This window comes from Micrasema longulum, unplaced genomic scaffold (genome assembly GCF_059751315.1).
Source record: "Micrasema longulum isolate JH-2025_06_02 unplaced genomic scaffold, ASM5975131v1 h1tg000120l, whole genome shotgun sequence".
Classification (NCBI taxonomy): Eukaryota; Metazoa; Arthropoda; class Insecta; order Trichoptera; family Brachycentridae; genus Micrasema; species Micrasema longulum.
The window spans coordinates 10,529-28,413 of record NW_028277326.1 but is presented as its reverse complement, the minus strand read 5'-3'; the positions used below and the strand labels follow the sequence as shown (position 1 = coordinate 28,413).

At 33.6% G+C, this 17,885-nt stretch overlaps 1 protein-coding gene across 1 annotated transcript in view; it reads left to right on the top strand.

Annotated features, from left to right (window-relative positions):
• dmrt99B (doublesex-Mab related 99B) overlaps nt 1-17,001 on the top strand; it is a 75,334-nt gene extending 58,333 nt beyond the window's left edge. The window contains exon 4 of the mRNA XM_088240004.1: nt 15,092-17,001. Within this exon, the coding sequence (XP_088096130.1) occupies nt 15,092-16,053 (962 nt within the window). The 3' untranslated portion in view covers nt 16,054-17,001. The remainder of the gene's footprint in view (nt 1-15,091) is intronic.
• The last annotated feature ends 884 nt before the right edge of the window (nt 17,002-17,885 follow it).

Below are 17,885 nucleotides of genomic sequence, written 5' to 3'. Positions count from 1 at the left end.
TTTTAGCAATTACTGTGCTTAGCGCGCCATTCATTTTTTTATCTCCTTCCAATATATTTTTCTTCTCTTCCATCTGTTGAAAACATGCCTCTCAGATACACAAATCCATCTTCTTGTTCAAGCCTTTGTGAATTTTTATTTTGTGTGAAATTCACCATTTTGTCTACGTTTGAACTTCTACATTTCCTAAACTCTTCCACCTGTTTACTTTTGTGAAGTAAAAGAGCCGAAAACTAAATTATTTCTGCCACTAGACAGAATGCTGAATGTAATACGACAACGGAAACCAATATTTTGTAAAAGATACGGCGAATCAACTATGTTATTGAGAATTTTGAAAAGAAAAATTAAATCATATCTAAGGCGCCTTTTTTTGTAGTGATTCTATATTAAAATTGATCAAAGATGCGCCGTAATCATTTTCAATGTTACCAAAACGATATTCCAGGCTCCTTATAAATTTCTTTTGAATGTTTTCAATTTGATTAATATATACATTATATTGAGGGGACCATACTAATGAAGCGAATTCGAGTTGACTTCGCACATAAGTATAGTAAAAGAAGTTTTAATGTATTTGGTGATGAGAATGGCTTGGAGATTCGTTAATTGGCCACTAAAACTAGGTAATGGCAGGTCATAAGGTCCCATAAATGCCTAGACTTTCTCCTATGTAATAGAATTTAGCCTTGTCTACAAACATTTGGACATACTCCATATTTTTATTTTTATTTATTTATAACATTGTACATACATTTATTAAAGACGGAGACACAGTTTATAGCGACACAATCAGGAACGACCTATGCCAATTATATGCATTAGAGGCCTATCCTTATTTTCTCCTTTTTACATAGGTGCATATTTTTAAATTTCGATTTTCCTTTCTTTTTTAATTATTTTTTTTAAATGTATCACCAAACTAAAATGATTGATTAATGTGAAAGTAAATTTATGTTTAAAAAAATATATACTCGACACTCCTACGGGCCAATGGCCAGGACACCACTCCTAGGTGGTATCACAGACAGAGTTTTTTTTAAATTACGAATAAAACGTGAATATTTTGACTCTTATTGTTGGATTAGGGAATAAATGAAAATAAAATATGCAAGCTAAATAAACTACACTGACGCGTAAAATATCAGAAAAGTTTAAGATTCCTTGCATTTTCGTACGAGGCAATGGGGATGTTGAAATATGATACTTTTATTTGATTACACAGAATCAAACATTGTTCCCTGTGTATATTTAGTTGCCAGCACAAAAAATGAAATGTATATTCCTCATTGTTGTTAGAATGAATAATTGGGTTTCACTCAATTTGACACAATATAATTATTTGATACCTTATATTTAGCGAGGGCTAGATCTTCCGCGAATTTTGAACAATCTCCCCCGTTTTTTGCCCCCTATTTTTCTTCATTTTTAAATGGAGGAAGCGGTCACCCGATATGAAGTGTTGCCACAACGAAATGATATTCGCTCGAGTGGGCACTTTTGTTATTCTTGACGTTCTTTACTAATATTTAAAAATATATTTTGATGTATTTAGTGCTGTTAATATTGTGTGCATTAGGTAACATAATAAAAAGCTTTTATGAATCTTTTTAAAATAAATTCAACATAAAAGGCATACAAATAATCAATAAGGGAAGAATACATTATTGAAAATCGATTAAAAATAATAATAAACGCAGTATTAAAGACTAAAAGAATTCTGAGAATAATAAAAATATTTTATAACTAACTGCAAAAACTCAGGTGAAATTATCAAGGTACAAAGTACCTACTGTAAATTGACCTGCTGTTTTGTGTTGCCTTATCTAAATCCAAGGGACCGTCGATTTATTTTAAATTTTATAGGATCAAAGTACCAATAAATGGCCGTTTAAGGTTCAGCTTGTAGTAAAAACCACATGTAAGGTATAAATTTCGTTATTTAAGCGTACAAAAAAAAGAAAACAATAAAAAACACATTAATTTTTCCAAGTACTTTTACTTTTTTATTGAGATACGAGTATTACAATTATTACTAATATTACTCTTAAAAAATAGCAGAATCACCAGTGAATGACCAGTAATACCCCAGTAAAAATAATACTCAGATTTAGATACATCATAACATTATAAAATACTTTAACATATTAGAATAGGGATATTTTCAAAGAATTGCATAAGAAATAGCATAAAATAAAACACTTACCCCACCTTTCCTTATAAAAACACTATCAATCTCAGAACAATAATGGGAAGACGCACTATTACCTTTTGACAAGACACAGTTCAAAATTGATTGATTTGTTTCTTACCAAAAGATGTGTCCGCCTACTGCTTTTGTCATAGTTTCTAGTGTTAAAAGTTTTTTGACTGGACACATGTAGCAATTCTTATTATATTGTGTTTTCTTAACCAATGGTCATTTACTGGTGCTTTTACCCTATACAAATTAAAATTAAGTTTTTCGTATGAAAAATATGCTTTGTATACATTTGTTTCTAAACATGTTCAATTACAGGTTACCGACGAAGATACATACTTTAAATTCCAATACAAATAAACACGTTTTCGTACATGGGGTGAGATATTTATTTTTTTCATGCGGCTAATTGTTGCTTCATATATGAATATTCATACTAATGATTAAACGTCAAAAAATATGATCACGTGAAATCGAACAAGATGATTTTCATTTTTATTTCAACAGAGAAAGGAAAGCATTTTTGAGAAGGGAACATGGAAGTCTAGGCATTTACGGGGCTTATGACCTATCGTTGGCTGGTTTAAGTGGCCACTTTACACACTGTGTAACATTCACCATTCTGCCCATGTTTGAACATCCACATTTCCACAACTCTTCGGTCTGTTGACTTTTGTGAAGTAAAAGAGCTGAAACCTTTATCACGTGGGTGAGATTCATCCGGCTGAACCAAATCACCTACTAGGCAACGCCTGAAAACAATTTTCCAATTTTTATACTTCTTCTTTTACCAGGTAGTAATTCAACAATGTTTAAATATGTCCAAATGCTTGCAGACTGGCTGGATTTCCTTCTTAGGGAGTTGTTCATAATAAATTTTATTTCAACAGAGAGGGAAAGCATTTTTGAGAAGGGAATATGGAAGTCTAGGCATTTACAGGGCTTGTGACCTGTCATTGGCTGGTCCCTTCTCAAAAATGCTTTCCCTCTCTGTTGAAATAAATTTAAATATGAACAACTCCCTAGGGAGGAAATCCAGCCAGTCTGCAAGCATTTGAACATAATCAAACAAAATGATTTTCATTTAGAACAGTATTGCGACCTTAAGCATTAATGAGGTTGAATTGACCAAACCGTATAAGTTTTATTTCCGTTTTTGAAGCAATTTTATACAACGTTTGACGTTAAATCACGAGTGTGGCTATTGTATGAAGCAATGTGTAGTCACATTAAAAAAAATCTTCAAATTAATTACTTTCTGTGGGGTAGAGGGCGTTAATTGTCAATCAGAGATAAATCATCAATATCATCATTCCCTTTCCGTACCTAATGATGCATAGGTACACCAATCGCAGCGTATCTTGATTATTTTTGTTACATAAAGGTAAAATAATCAGTCTTACGATTTAGGTACAAGTTCAGGGACTATGAATTTTTTTTATAGTAAACGCCGATTTGTATTTATTTACGAGGAAAGAAAAAACAAACCGACACGAGCGTTGATATAGAGATTACACACGCGTTGACATATAACCCCGATAACTTAAGCATGTTCATTATTGTTCATTGTGGTCGCTCAAATGCTTAGCATGTTTTTAAGTACGTCGATAGTTATTTGTGATTGAGCTACTAGGAAAAGATGACCTGAGAAATATTTTCCATATTTACACCGTTGAAATTCAAATATGTGATTGCGCAGCAGGATTATACGTCGCGAAACGTAAATATTTTGACATTTAATATTAGGTGTTCACGGATGTTTCATTGTGATCGTGAATACGATTAACAACCATGGTGAGAAATTGTTATTACGTCGCTTATTAGCACTTCGATAGTTATTTGTAATTGAGCTGCTGTATTCTTAACTCAATTCCGTTAAAAATGGTATCTTAGACAAAAACGAACTAAAGCAACAAATAGTACGAACAACACAAACAAAATTGATAAACACTGGAGGATGTGGTCAATCTAGGACTAAGGGAGATAAGGTCGTTAACATCACAACAAAGGATGATTTACGACGTAGTTATTTGTGATTGAGCTACAGAGTGGTTTCCCGTTGCCTTTTCTGGTGGATTTTTCATAATCATGTTAAAATAAAATTAGCTGTTTCAGTTCTGCCTGAGCAAGGGCGAAATCCAAATTGTCTTGGAACCCAGACTTAGGGTCATAAATAATCTGCAAAAATGTCTAAAGTTAGTTTGCGTTTTCAGAAGGGAATGTGGGGTCCTCTGTTTGCTCGTACAGTCCCGTGTTCCTCGTGGCCATGATGAATGCGAACGTGGCCGGGTATCCATTGTAGAACCAACAGTAAATTGGCTCTGTGTCTGGTACACGCGGCACTGCACATCAACAGATAATTCAACCCTAGCGATAAATTACAATTAACAATTCCGGGACCGAGTGATTATTCTCTCCGCGACACAAAGGCCGGCCGAAAACAATAACCGATTCGCGGGGGATGGCGCCAAGAGTTTATTGTTTCTGAAGTCTATTACAATAGCATGGGAGTTGGCAATATACACAATTGACAAATATCTCAACAGAGGTGGAGATTTCGAAAAGGGAATATGAAAGTCTACGCGTTTACAGCGATTATGACCCGACATTGACTATCCGTAATAGCGAAATTTAATTTTTAATTTTATTGATAAACCCTTACGGGTTACATACATTTAACAAAATATTTTTACTTTTTAAATTCACATCCTTAACGTCTTTTGTAAAGGTTGTCTGAGTGTTTTGCTTAGTTTTGTCTGGTAGTTTATTGTATAGTTTTAGTCCATGGTTACAACATGTGTTTGTACATGTGCGACACTGCGACAGTGACTCACCCAAATCAACAATTTTATTAGCCAAGTGGCGACATTATCGAATCTTTTTTTTTAAACCAAAAACTTTGTTCCGAAAAACGAAAAAAAAAATGTACAAAGCCTATGTAAAAACTAAAATATGTTATATGCAACTACTATGGGGAACAGGAAATCAAAATGACATAAACAGACTACAAAGACAGCAAAATAAAATATTAAAGTTAGTATATGACCTACCCTATCTAACAGCAACTAAAAAACTTTTTAAATAAACTAAACAATTAAATGTGACCGAACTCTTTAAACTAGAATCCTTAAAATTTATTCATAAATTAGCCACTGATGTAATTGTAAACGAAGAATTAAAACTTGAAAAAAACTGTCGTAAACATGAACACAATACGAGAATATCAAAAAATATCATAAATAACCTTCTAAAACGAGAAAAGGACAATCGAGATTAATAAACCATGGACTAAAATTATACAATAAACTACTAGACAAAACTAAACAAAAGACTCAGACAAGCTTTACAAAAGATGTTGAAAATATTATTATTAACAGTAGAATGTGAATTTTAGAAGTAAAAATATTTTGTTAAATGTTTGTGTAACCCTTAAGGGTTCATCAATGAAAAATTTTAATAATAAAAAAAAAATATTTAGTTCGTTCCTAAACAGTTCCAATACATCTTGGTTTAAAATAAATGTTGTTTTTCGTGAACTCGCTAGTAATAAACACCGTCGAGTGTTCATTTATAGCGCTCACTTGTGACCTGCGGCTGGATTTTCGTATTCTCCCAACGCCAGCGTGCTGTCCCGCGCGGTCGAGGCTGTTCACGGAGCTGGGACAAGACAATATTTTCGTATTTATTGTATTGTCCACTTAGTCCACTTGGTAAGTTATTTAAAAATGGTGGCATCAGTTTAATTAACAGTTTAATAGCGATTTAATAAGTCAATTAAAAGAACCCCGCTTCGAAATCGCCCCTCACTTAAAGTGTGTTAAGAATCGAGGGGTCACTTTACAAATATTAGAACCCCCATTGCTACACTTCAAGTGATGTAGCGTTCACTTTTTCAGGGAGCTGCGGGGCGCTTTTCTCACAAGTCTCAGGGGTTGATTTATTGATGGAATAATTATTACCGCTATCATTGTAAATTAACAATGAATTTAACTGCTAAATGTAAAAGGAACTGCTAAATATACTTTAATTTTAATGAATTAAAAATATCCTTAAGAGATCACCAGAAAAAGGAAATCCCTCTATGCGAAATGGAATCACTTTTTCATGATTCTGACGATGCGCGAATTACGAAAACTTTCTTAGGATTTACTTTTGTTGGGGGCTCCGTATTCTGGATAAAACTTCACCCTAAAACACCCGAATAATATTTATTTTTTTGCACCCCAACAGGCCAGTAGGCTCAATTACAGTGGTGAATTACATTACAAAACACCCAGGCTTGACAAAAATTACATTTTAATTTTTGTGTTCTCACCGGGAATCGAACCCGGAACCTTCCGTGTGTGAGTCAAGCGTCTTGACCACTGCACCACGGAGGCCGCCGAATAATGAACTAGTTTCCGTATAACGGAAATTAAATTAAACCGGGTTGCGGTTCCGTGGCTAGTGTCGCGGACTCGAGGATCAGGGGTCCAAGGTTTGCAGTGTTCGCATCCAACTCTACCACAACTTGATTCCTATTTTCTAATAGGGAGATATTTATAACTCGTTGAAAGTGAACCCCAAAGATTGAAATATTTGTGTAAATCAGAAGAACGCCACTATTTATTTTATAAAAAAAATAAATTTATTACGAAATTATTTCTAACCCTGAAACCTGAATTAAATCTGGCAGTTGCATAAGAGAATTGTTTGAAAACTATCGTTTTTTTTTCTTTCTTTTTTAGTTTAGAAATTACTGCTGTGTATATTTTGAACATACATTAGGTTTCAAAGGATGTTTTTTTTATTAATATGGGAAACATTTCCTTTCTCTTCCTTAGTCTCTCCTCTTTTCCTCTTTCCTATTTTTTCCTTTTTCCCATTGAGTAATAGTATTGATTTAAGGTAATTTATATTTATTTATTATTTCATTTAAGATTACACTTGTTTAAATATTAAAGAACTTATTAAGGCTTTTTAGGCTATGCCCGTGTCAAGCCATAATAAAAAAAAACAATCAAAAATACAAAGTAAAATTAATTAAATTAAATTGTAATGACATGTGATGCACTGAAAAACAATCTAGGAAAACAAGGTATAAGTAATAAATAATAAAACTCCAAAGAATACAATGTAAAAAAGATAATCAAATATGAATTATTTTTTTATTTTATTTCATTTAATCAAAATTACACTAGTTTAAATATTAATGATGAGAATGTTGATGGATGCGGAAATAGAGGAAGATCGAGAAAGCAAAATATGCGAGCTGGACTGTTGATGATTGGAGAATAGTGTTGTTCTCAAAAAAGAGCCATTTTTTGGTACAAGGAGAGCGATCTCGTGTCGTTAGAAAAAGTGACAACGAAAAAAATACGACAGCTCATTAGCTCAATCACAAATAACTATCGACGTGCTTAAAAACATGCCAAGCATTTGAGCGACCACAATGAACAATAATGAACGTGCTTAAGTAATCGCAGTCATAAGTCAACGCGTGCGTAATTTTTAAAAGTCAACGATCGTGTCGGTTTGTTTTTTGTTTTCCTCGTAAATAAATACAGTTCATTGGCAAAAAATCAGCGTTTACTATAAAAAATAAAACAATATATTGCGTTTGCAAAATAGTAAGGAGTATCTAATACAAAAAAATTAAAATTAAATTACAATTACGATGGCGAATGCTTTTCTTGACATTTAACTTGCTAACCGCCGGCTAGGTGCAATAAATAGCATAATAAATTATACATAAATAAATAAAAAAGCAGTTTTGGAATATTTTCCATATTTACACCGGTGAAATTAAAATACGTGATTGCGCAGTAGGATTATATGTCGCGAAATGTAAATATTTTGACATTTAATATTAGGTGTTCACGATGTTCCATCGTGATCGCGAATACGATAAAAAACCGTGGTGAGAAATTGTTATCACGTCGCTTATTAGCACGTCGATAGTTATTTGTGATTGAGCTACATATTGATTAAACAGTTAAGCATCCGTTAAAGATAATATTGTGGGGCTGCTTTCTTATAAAGTTACCGAACGCCTTATGCCGATCGAAGGGATGATGAACTCGCAAAAATACGAAAACTTGCTAAAACAGATATTGGAAGCTGAACTACGAAAAGTCGATGCCAACGCTCAAGGAGTTTTTCAACAAGATTTGACTCCATGCCACGCGTCTAATATCATGATGAAATATTTTATGGACAAAAAGATATCATGCCTTGAATGGCCAGGAAACTCACCGGACCTTCAATCTGTGGGCTATTGTGAAAGTTTGACTTCGTAAAACAGATTGCACAACAAAAATCGTTGCAAAAAAAAAATTAATCGATATATAAAGGAAGACTTCACATCAGCCGCTCGCGCTATGAAAAACCTATCAGCTAACAATGTAGGCTTCCACACAACCAATCGAATATATGTAAATGACTATTTGACTCCGTTGACCAAGAAACTCCTTACGTTGACCAAATCCAAGTTAAAGGACGAGAAAGGAAATAAATATGCTTGGGTGAAATATGGCAAAATTCATGCAAGATTAAATGATACCACAAGTGTCCATATTATAAACACTGAGACCGATTTAAACAAGTTTATTTAATACGTTTATTATTATTTATTTCGCTCGCATTTACTGAGATTTTTATGTTTATTTTTTATGTTCTCGTATTACTTTCAACGATTGTTTTTAATGGGTTGGTAACCCCTGTTTCCGAAAGCAAACGCTCGCTTTATTATATTATATTATACTCATATTCTGACTTACAATTAAACATTATTTATCTACGACAAATGTCTCTCCATCTTTCTATAGCTTTTATTCATATTTGCGAAATTATTCGCATATGATTACATAATGACGTGCGGCGTTTGCTTTCGAAATAATTTGTAGTGTTTTTTTTTTTCTTTTGGATTTAGATAAAAGTTTATTTTATGTTTGAGAATATTTGTTGACATACTGTGGTGCTATTTGTGAAAACCTGTAATTGTCTTATTTGTTATATGTTTTGTTTTTTATATACGATAATTGTAGATGTTGGTTATCCGAATAAAGAATTAAAAAAATATAAAAAAAAATAAAACTGAATGAGGATGTAATCTATATATGGTTTAGAGACCAGCAAATATCAAAAAACTGTAAAAACTTGTTGATTCCATACCAAAACGTGTTGAAGAAATTATAAAAGCGAAATAGGACACATTTTTGATGAATAGAAAAAGCAGTATACTGGCGATTTATAGTAAAACTACCTAACCAGGAACCAGGAATGTGCACGCATTTCGCTTGGATTTAACAAAAAAACGTACGAATTTTTCAGTGCTGTGATAGGTTTAACACCCCTGGAATGACAATACAAAATACAGTATGGTGGAAGATACCTATTAAAAACTTTTCGCTTTCAGACATGCCAACTGCTAAGTTATATTTTGTCACTCTCACTCCTACACTGGTACCCATTTAAACTTCATATACTAGCGTATACCTGCCTTCTCTTTCGCGCATATAAAATATGGTTTCAATGCAGATATTGTCATTCTAGTTTATTTTCCAGGGGTATAAAACATTTTTTAGATTACAAGAAAAAATTTATTGCTACCAAAAATAATGTCAATACGTACAAATAAACATTTATTGATTTTGGAATTTCATCAATATTTTGAGTTCCAATGTCAAAATGTTTGTAAAAGAAGAACGATGATACAACAAAAGCGAGAAAATATTTTTTGATATCTAGGCTCACCCGGAAAACAATGCCCACTGCACCTGACCTACTATCGTCCTAAGGACAGTGCAGAATGTCAATCCTGCATTTTTTGTACATTCAAAATACTGATTCCTTAGCGCGGATGTCAAATTGCTGACTGTAAGAGAAATAAGAAGAATATGACATCGATTTTCCATTCGGAAGTAAAGACAATACAATGGACAGCTACTGTATTAGCAGTAGCACCCTTAGGTACCACGAGTAGAACAATTTATTTATTAGTGGTGTTCAGTTCAGCCATGAATTAGATCAGCAGATCAGCCAATAACATGTCATATGCCTTGTAAAATTCTAGGCACCTAGATGGTGAATGTTGCTCATTATGTAAAATGATCACTTAAACCAGTCAATGACTGATCGTAAGTGCTGTTGAGTAGAACATGTAATTTTAATGAAAAAGAATGACACTTAAACGTCCTGCTTCAATGCTGACACAACATCGATTCCCAGCAGTGTTCCACCAGTTGTTTAATTATGAAATTTTGGCTTTTCCTTTTCTCTGAGACCTGCCATCCAGTGTTGCAGCAGTCCATCCCAGTGAGGAAACCTGGCAGCCGCAAACATCTCACTCGCGCCGCACTGTTGGAAACGCTTGGGTAGTTTTAGCGGTCAAAGCAGCCACTCGTCCATGCGCTTTGTAGCTGCAGGACGATATAAATTTTGTAAATGGGGTCTAGAGTTTTGATAGTTCATGCGCTTAGTAACTGCAAGACTTGTTGTAATCTAACTTGTATTTTCAAAACTCAACTCTCTGGGGAGTTGTTAACATCATCATCAAAATAGCATCAAAACATCAACAGATAAAAATAATTGAAGGAATATAGATTTTCAAATATGGGCAGAATGGTGAATGTTACACAGTGTGTAAAGTGGCCACTTAAACCAGCCAATGACAAATCATAAGCCCTGTAGATGCCTAGACTTCTATATTACCTTCTCTAAAAGGTTCTTTAGCTCCTATATGATAAATTTGAAATATATCATGATTGGAAAGGAAGAACTAGAATCCCAATCGTTTATGCGCTCTGTAGCTGCAAGACGTTCAGGGATACTTCACAAAAATGGCGCTATATAAATTATCCAATATATATTTATATATATTCATTCCCTTTCCGCACCTAATGGTGCATAGGGCATTAGATTATTACATCAATTGCAGCATACCTCGATCAATTTTGTAACATGAAGGTAAGGTGATCAGTCTTACGCTTGAGGTACCAGTCGAGGTACTATGAAATATTCTAGTGTGAAAACACCCTTTTTAAATAAATATTTGAGATCAACCATGTCGGGAATCGAACCCGAGACCTCTTGCGTGGTAGGCAAACGCGCTGACCATTACACCACGAGGCCGAGTAAAAATGTATATACATAAATATAATAATTGAAAAATATGTTTGACTTTGTGGAAACCAACGATTCACCGCCCCTGCCTTACGTTTCACAACCGGTTGTCTAATTTTATTTGTGTTTGTCATTCGTAAAACTTTCGGGCAGAGGAGTGGGGGGACCCCCCCCCCTCTACCCACTCCTCCGCAGCCCTAATTCTATCTTCCTCCCGTGAACAGAATAATAAATTAACACAATGCAACGCTTTCATTGGTCCGCCCCGCTATAAGTGAATACGAACCCCATTGTGTTAGAGGTATTTTAAGTTTTGATTACGCTTTTTTTATTTCTACCTGGCCAGTCAGCCATTATGCGCTGATGAAGCGAACTATACGCCATCCTGGCACATTCAAACCGTATGAATGGGGCCATTTGAATGAGTAAAAAATTGCATTTTCACTCCACATAAAGTATAATATACATATTTACATATTCGTTAAACATCTGTATGTCTATACGTACGGTTGTGTACCTATTCGCCTGCATTATATTACTTTTGATGTTTGTTTGATATGCGGTTCTTTTGTTGAAATAGAAACTAAACGGTTAAAAAAACAAACAAACAAACAAACGAACCATCACGCCGTTTTCCCGTAAGCGTCAGCAGAGGGATAGAACGCCTTATCACACCGTCTTTGCATACAGTAGCTCAATCACAAATAATATTGGTTACACACATAAATAGAGACATTTACCCGAGCGTCAACCACAACTATAATACAAGATACTCTAATAGGGATCTCATACTAATTGAAGGGGTTAACACTGTTCTGGCGTCAAGACAACACTATTACGTAGGCAAAAAGGTCCATAACCTTTTGCCTGAATCGTGGAAAGACGGGAGTGTTGTCAAGTTGCGGAAGGTGTTGACCTCGCTCTTTCATGACATTGGTCGTAGGGAGTCAGAAAAGTTGATGCATGCCACGGATTGGAGATTCTTACTGGATGTCGAAAATAAGATATAAAAAATAAGGAATAATTAAAAAAATATATATTTATAGATGACAACTATGAAGTTTCGCATAAATAAATTGTCTATGTTTTTATGAATGTATGTATGTGTATGCGCACGGGTGTATGTACGTGTGTGTGTATGTGCATGTGTATATATGTGTATGTCTGTATGTATATGTATCAAAATGTGTATACGATTAAATTTATGTTTTGTTTGTCTGTGCTCTATATTACTTTGTTAACTATTATAATATTTTAAAATGTAATTGCCTAGCTTAGAACGGGGTATGTACCCTTGTTAGCCGGGCAACATAAACATGGAATGTAAAAAAATAAAAAAATAACATGGACTCTCCAATAGTAATAAATTATATGTAAAGAGTGGACTCCTTAGTTTTAAAAATTATATTTATTTCAGTGTTTGAAATATGTTTACTTAAATAGGGAATTGTTTAGTAATAATTTAAATCGTATTAGTAATAGATCCGAAAGCGTACTGTCAGTTCCAGGACTAAATTCGCTCAGAGGCACTCCTTACATGTTGGTCTAAGAACCTGCAATTTTCTAACCAAGGAACTACAAAACATTAAATCACTGGTCTTGGATAAGCATGGAAGGAACAGATAGACACATTCTTAAAAAAAAAAAACATTAAAATTAAAAATAAATCCATACTGCAAATAAATCATGTTTTCGTAATATCAGCATTTGTTAATTTGGTTTTTCTTCTATCTTTCATTTCTTTTCATTTCATGTTCATATCATAACATATATAAATAATATATGCTATAAACTTTTAAATAATTAAAAACGGAATGGCCCACGCTCAGACGCTGAAGTCTTTGTGGGCATTTTTTCAAATTCATGTTCCAGCTTAATTTTAAGATGTATTTTTCTAAAGTGTATTTTTGTAATTATATTTCTATGTAAATAATATGTGTATGGAAAAATAAACAAATAAATAAAATTAAAAAAAACTATCGACGTTCTAATAAGCGACGTGATAACAATTTCTCGCCACGGTTGTTTATCGTATTCGCGATCACAATGGAACATCCGTGAACACTTAATATTAAATGTCAAAATATTTACGTTTCGCGACGTATAATCCTGCTGCGCAATCACATATTTGAATTTCACCGGTAAAATTATGGAAAAAATTCCAAAACGACTATTTTCAATTATTTGTTTTTTATTTATCATGCAATTAATTGCATTTAGACGGCTGTTGGCAAGCCAAATGTCGAGAAAAACTGTCACCATAGTAATTGTTATTTAATTTTCACTTTTTTGTATTAGACACTCCTTACCGTTTTGCAAATGCAATATATTGTATTCTGTTTTATAGTAAACGCCGATTTTTCGCCAGTGAACTGTATTCATTTACGAGGCAAACAAAAAACAAATGGAGCGATCACAATAAACAATAATGAACATGCTTAAGTTATCGCAGTCATAAGTTAACGCGTGTGTAATCTCTAAATCAACACTCGTGTCGGTTGGTTTTTGTTTTCCTTATAAATAAATACAGTACATTGGCTTATCATGCACGCACTCCAATTATTCCGACTTTTTACATGTCCATCTTCAAGTATTTGTTGGTTTTAGTCATGCCACGTCTTTTTTCGTCAGTTTTCCTTATCCTTTGCATCGGTATGATAGGCGAAAGCCTCAACTTCTACACTTTGAGAGTGACTTATTCCCACTAGATTTCCCTTTTCACGAAAGAGTTTTTTATTTTATTTATTTATTTATACATACATTCCATATTTTACAAAATGGCACAAAAACACCAAGACAAATTTTGTTCTTACTAGGAGTAGGCTCAGTATGTGAAGGGTCGGCTAGCCAGAAATATTAGTATACCTAATGTTGCAATCAGTTCCTATGTGGGCAAATGCCTGTTCTAAAAAGCCGATTTGTTGCGGCAAATACGGTTATCGAATATGTTTCCCATAAATAAAAATAATATTGAAGAAATTGAAAAACAATTATAGCCCAAAAGAGAAAAAAAAAAACACATTTTACTTTTATACTTTAAAAAATATAAAGGATTTATAAATGATTCAATGGAATTGCATAATATTTAGAGTACTATTCTTAGTAAAATTTCTTATTCTTTACTTCCAATATCTGTCAACCAAATTGTTATTATACTATTTATTGTTTCAGCATTTGTGGAAAAACATTTTGAATTTATTTAAAATAAAACTCTTTGTAAATTTACCACACAAGAGTTTAATACATTAAAACACGACTAGTTTCGGGTAATCAGCATTACCTATCCTCAGGTGTAAATATAAACTAAACAATTATAAATAAATTAATTGTGCCACGTATTCATCGATTTATAATCGTTTAGTTTATATTTACACCTGAGGATGGGTAATACTGATTACCCAAAACTAGTCGTGTTTTAATGTATTAAACTCTTGTGTGGTAAATTTACAAAGTGTTTTATTTTAAATAAATTCAAGTCGTAATTATTTTTTTCAATACTTTTGGTTTATCAGATTTCCAAACACACGAAATCAGTTTATGTAGTTTAGGTCCGCTATGTAGAAATGATTTTTCTGTTAATAATTTTCTGAAAATACTCGTCCAGGGTTCTGGTTTTATTTTACACACAGAACTGTATTTTTAATTCGCCCGGACCCAGATAATGCAAAAACTAAGAGCGTGAAATAATAGGTATCCACATTATGTTTGAAAGAACATAGCTCCTTTTTATAAGTCATAAATGTCAATAAAAGAAAAACGTATTAAAATTTCAATTTTCCTTTGTTGCAGTGCAAAAGCGCCCCCGAATCACCGGCCCCATGTGCCCTGTCGGTACTGAAGGTGCGAATTCTCCAGGATGCTCCCCGCCGAGTCCGCGGCCCACTTCACCAAACACAGATCTGGAGCTCAACGTGGAGGAAGAAGAAGACGAGAACTCCAACCAGAGTTCAGTCGGAGCCCCGGAGAACCTCTCTCTCAAGGAGACGAGACCGCAACACTACGGAGACGCGCTCATCAAACACGAGAACGAAAAATGGTCGCAAATCGACGAAACTCGGTACATCTCAGCGGCAAGTCCACAAAACAAGTACACCCATCAGATACAGAACCTCACGAATGAACAGGATAATAGGAAACTTGCGCGAGGTCTTAGTTCTTCCAGTGACACTCCAGAATTAGTTCCTCAACAATCAACGATAATTGACAGTGACCACAGTTCTCCGAACAGAAGCGACCTCATAAACGAATCTCAACTGGACAGTTCATTCGAAAGCGGGAAGATATCGCCTCAATACAGCACGAGTCCAGGAAACAGATCGCCAGTGGATGTGTTGATGAGAGTGTTCCCTGGTAGAAGACGATCAGAAATAGAGAATATCTTGACGAAATGTAAAGGCGACGTGGTTTTAGCCATGGAAGCGATGCTCAGTGGTAACGCTGTCACCAATTTTATGAATTCCCATCTTGCCTACGGCATGACGCAGGACTCTCCGCCGTATTCGCTGTCTGGGTACCAGGCCAAATCTGCGTTTTCCCCTCTGGGTGGGCAGAACATGAAATTCTCTCCTTCCAGAAGGTTCCTGACTCCTCCCTACTCGGGGACTGGGTACCTCCCGACAGTCATCAGACCGCCTGCAGAATACTTAGCGGGATTCCTTCCCCCGACTCCCGAAATGATGGCCAGAAGAGCAAGAGCCTCCCCGCCCTCTCCGAGATCTGACCACGCTAACCCGGATGGATATTCCGACTAAATTTACTTTCCAATGACAAAACATTTGGTTTTAATGGTGTAGAGAATTGAAATACCTATTGACTTTCGTTTTTATTACTCAAGGTAGCAATTTTATTAGTTTTCCAAAAAGGTAAAATGTGTTTCTAAAAAAAATAATATCTTCTGATAATGTTCATTAAACATTGATTTTAGAAAATTATTGTAGTTGTAGCAAGAAGTATAAAAATTAAAATTATTGTGATCTACCATATATAAAATACCTAGGTTAAGAGTATATTTGTAGAAAGGTTTACTTAACTTAATAATGTAATTAAGTAATTTTAGATTATTAATCATTAATTCATAAGTTAATTTAAGAATTGTAAAAAGTCACAATAATGTGCACAACATGACACATTTCGTTTTCTTTAAATAATCTGTTGTTATGTGCTTTTATTCAAATATTTGGGCATAGCTACTCCAAACATTTATAATGAACTACTGTTTTAGAATTTAAGTATTGTAAATAAACAGAAGCAAAATGCTTATAATTTTCTTGTTAATAAATTCAAAAATTCTTCTAAATATTTGTGTCTAAGTGAATATTGAAAACGGAAAACACAAGAACATACATTTTTTCATTATAAATTAAATATCTTAATACAAAATTTTTGCAGTAACACGTTATTTTTATTTATATGTTTTGCACAACAAAAAAATACAATAAAAAATACATTTTATTAAATATTACATCAAGGCCAGTCTGATAAAAAGCAAGGAAATCATACGATTGTGTCATTCTAAGACGCCGTTCTTTCAAAATCGCCCGGTCAATAAAAAAACATTTTAAAAGTTATTTTAAATACAAAAATATAATTTAAAGGTTTATATTACTAATTTATACCTTATTACCAACAGGCTAATTATGCATTTTGAAATTGATATATACTTAGGTACATTGGTACTCATATAATGACAAAGTATTTTGATTTTATCTTTATTCGGATGGTTATATTTTATTTTGAAATACTTTGACTTTGTGTAAGTAGGTAACCAAATTAAGCCTAAATTTTAAGAGGCGTGATCTGCAAATCGAAAAGTAATAAGGAAACATAACTTTTTTTTTACATCATTAAAGTAATAAAGGTCAATAAAATACTGTCCAGCAAAAAAATAATATCTTTTGATACTTATTAGTAGCATAAAAATTATTTTTTTTTAATTTTGAATTCCCGCAAAAACGGTCATTACGATCATCCCCTAATGTGTCACGATTCACGTTGACTTTCAATTTTGTTTCTAAACATTCAATTTTTTTTTGGAACATCGTCACAAATCTTGACGTCACAACTATCAATGCCAAAATTGTCGCGTTTTTCTATTGACATCTTTTTAAAAAAAAATCTTTAAAATTATACAAGGTGTTCTTTAAACCTTGTCACATCTGAAACCACGATGATCAGTATGACCAAGAAGACATATCGGTACATTAAAATACATTTTTAAAACGAATAAAAGTTACAAAAATAAAATATTTAAAAGAACAAATGGTTGCTTGCTTTGCAATGGAGAAGCGAGGAGAAGGGAGGGGGAGTCTGATACACCATCAGCCACATGGCCACGCCCCCTCACTTCTCCCTGCAGAAGTAAGCAACCATTTGTTTTTTAAAATCTTTTATTTTGAAAAAATTCTGGGTAATAAATATTATTTTGAACATGCTCATATGTCTTCTTGCCCACACTGATCATCGAAGTTTCGGATGTGACAGGGTTTAAAGAACATCCTGTATATGAAAACATTTCTCAAGAATATCCATATTGATTTTTAAAAAAACAATTATTCTAAATACATTTTATAAATTTTTATCGGTA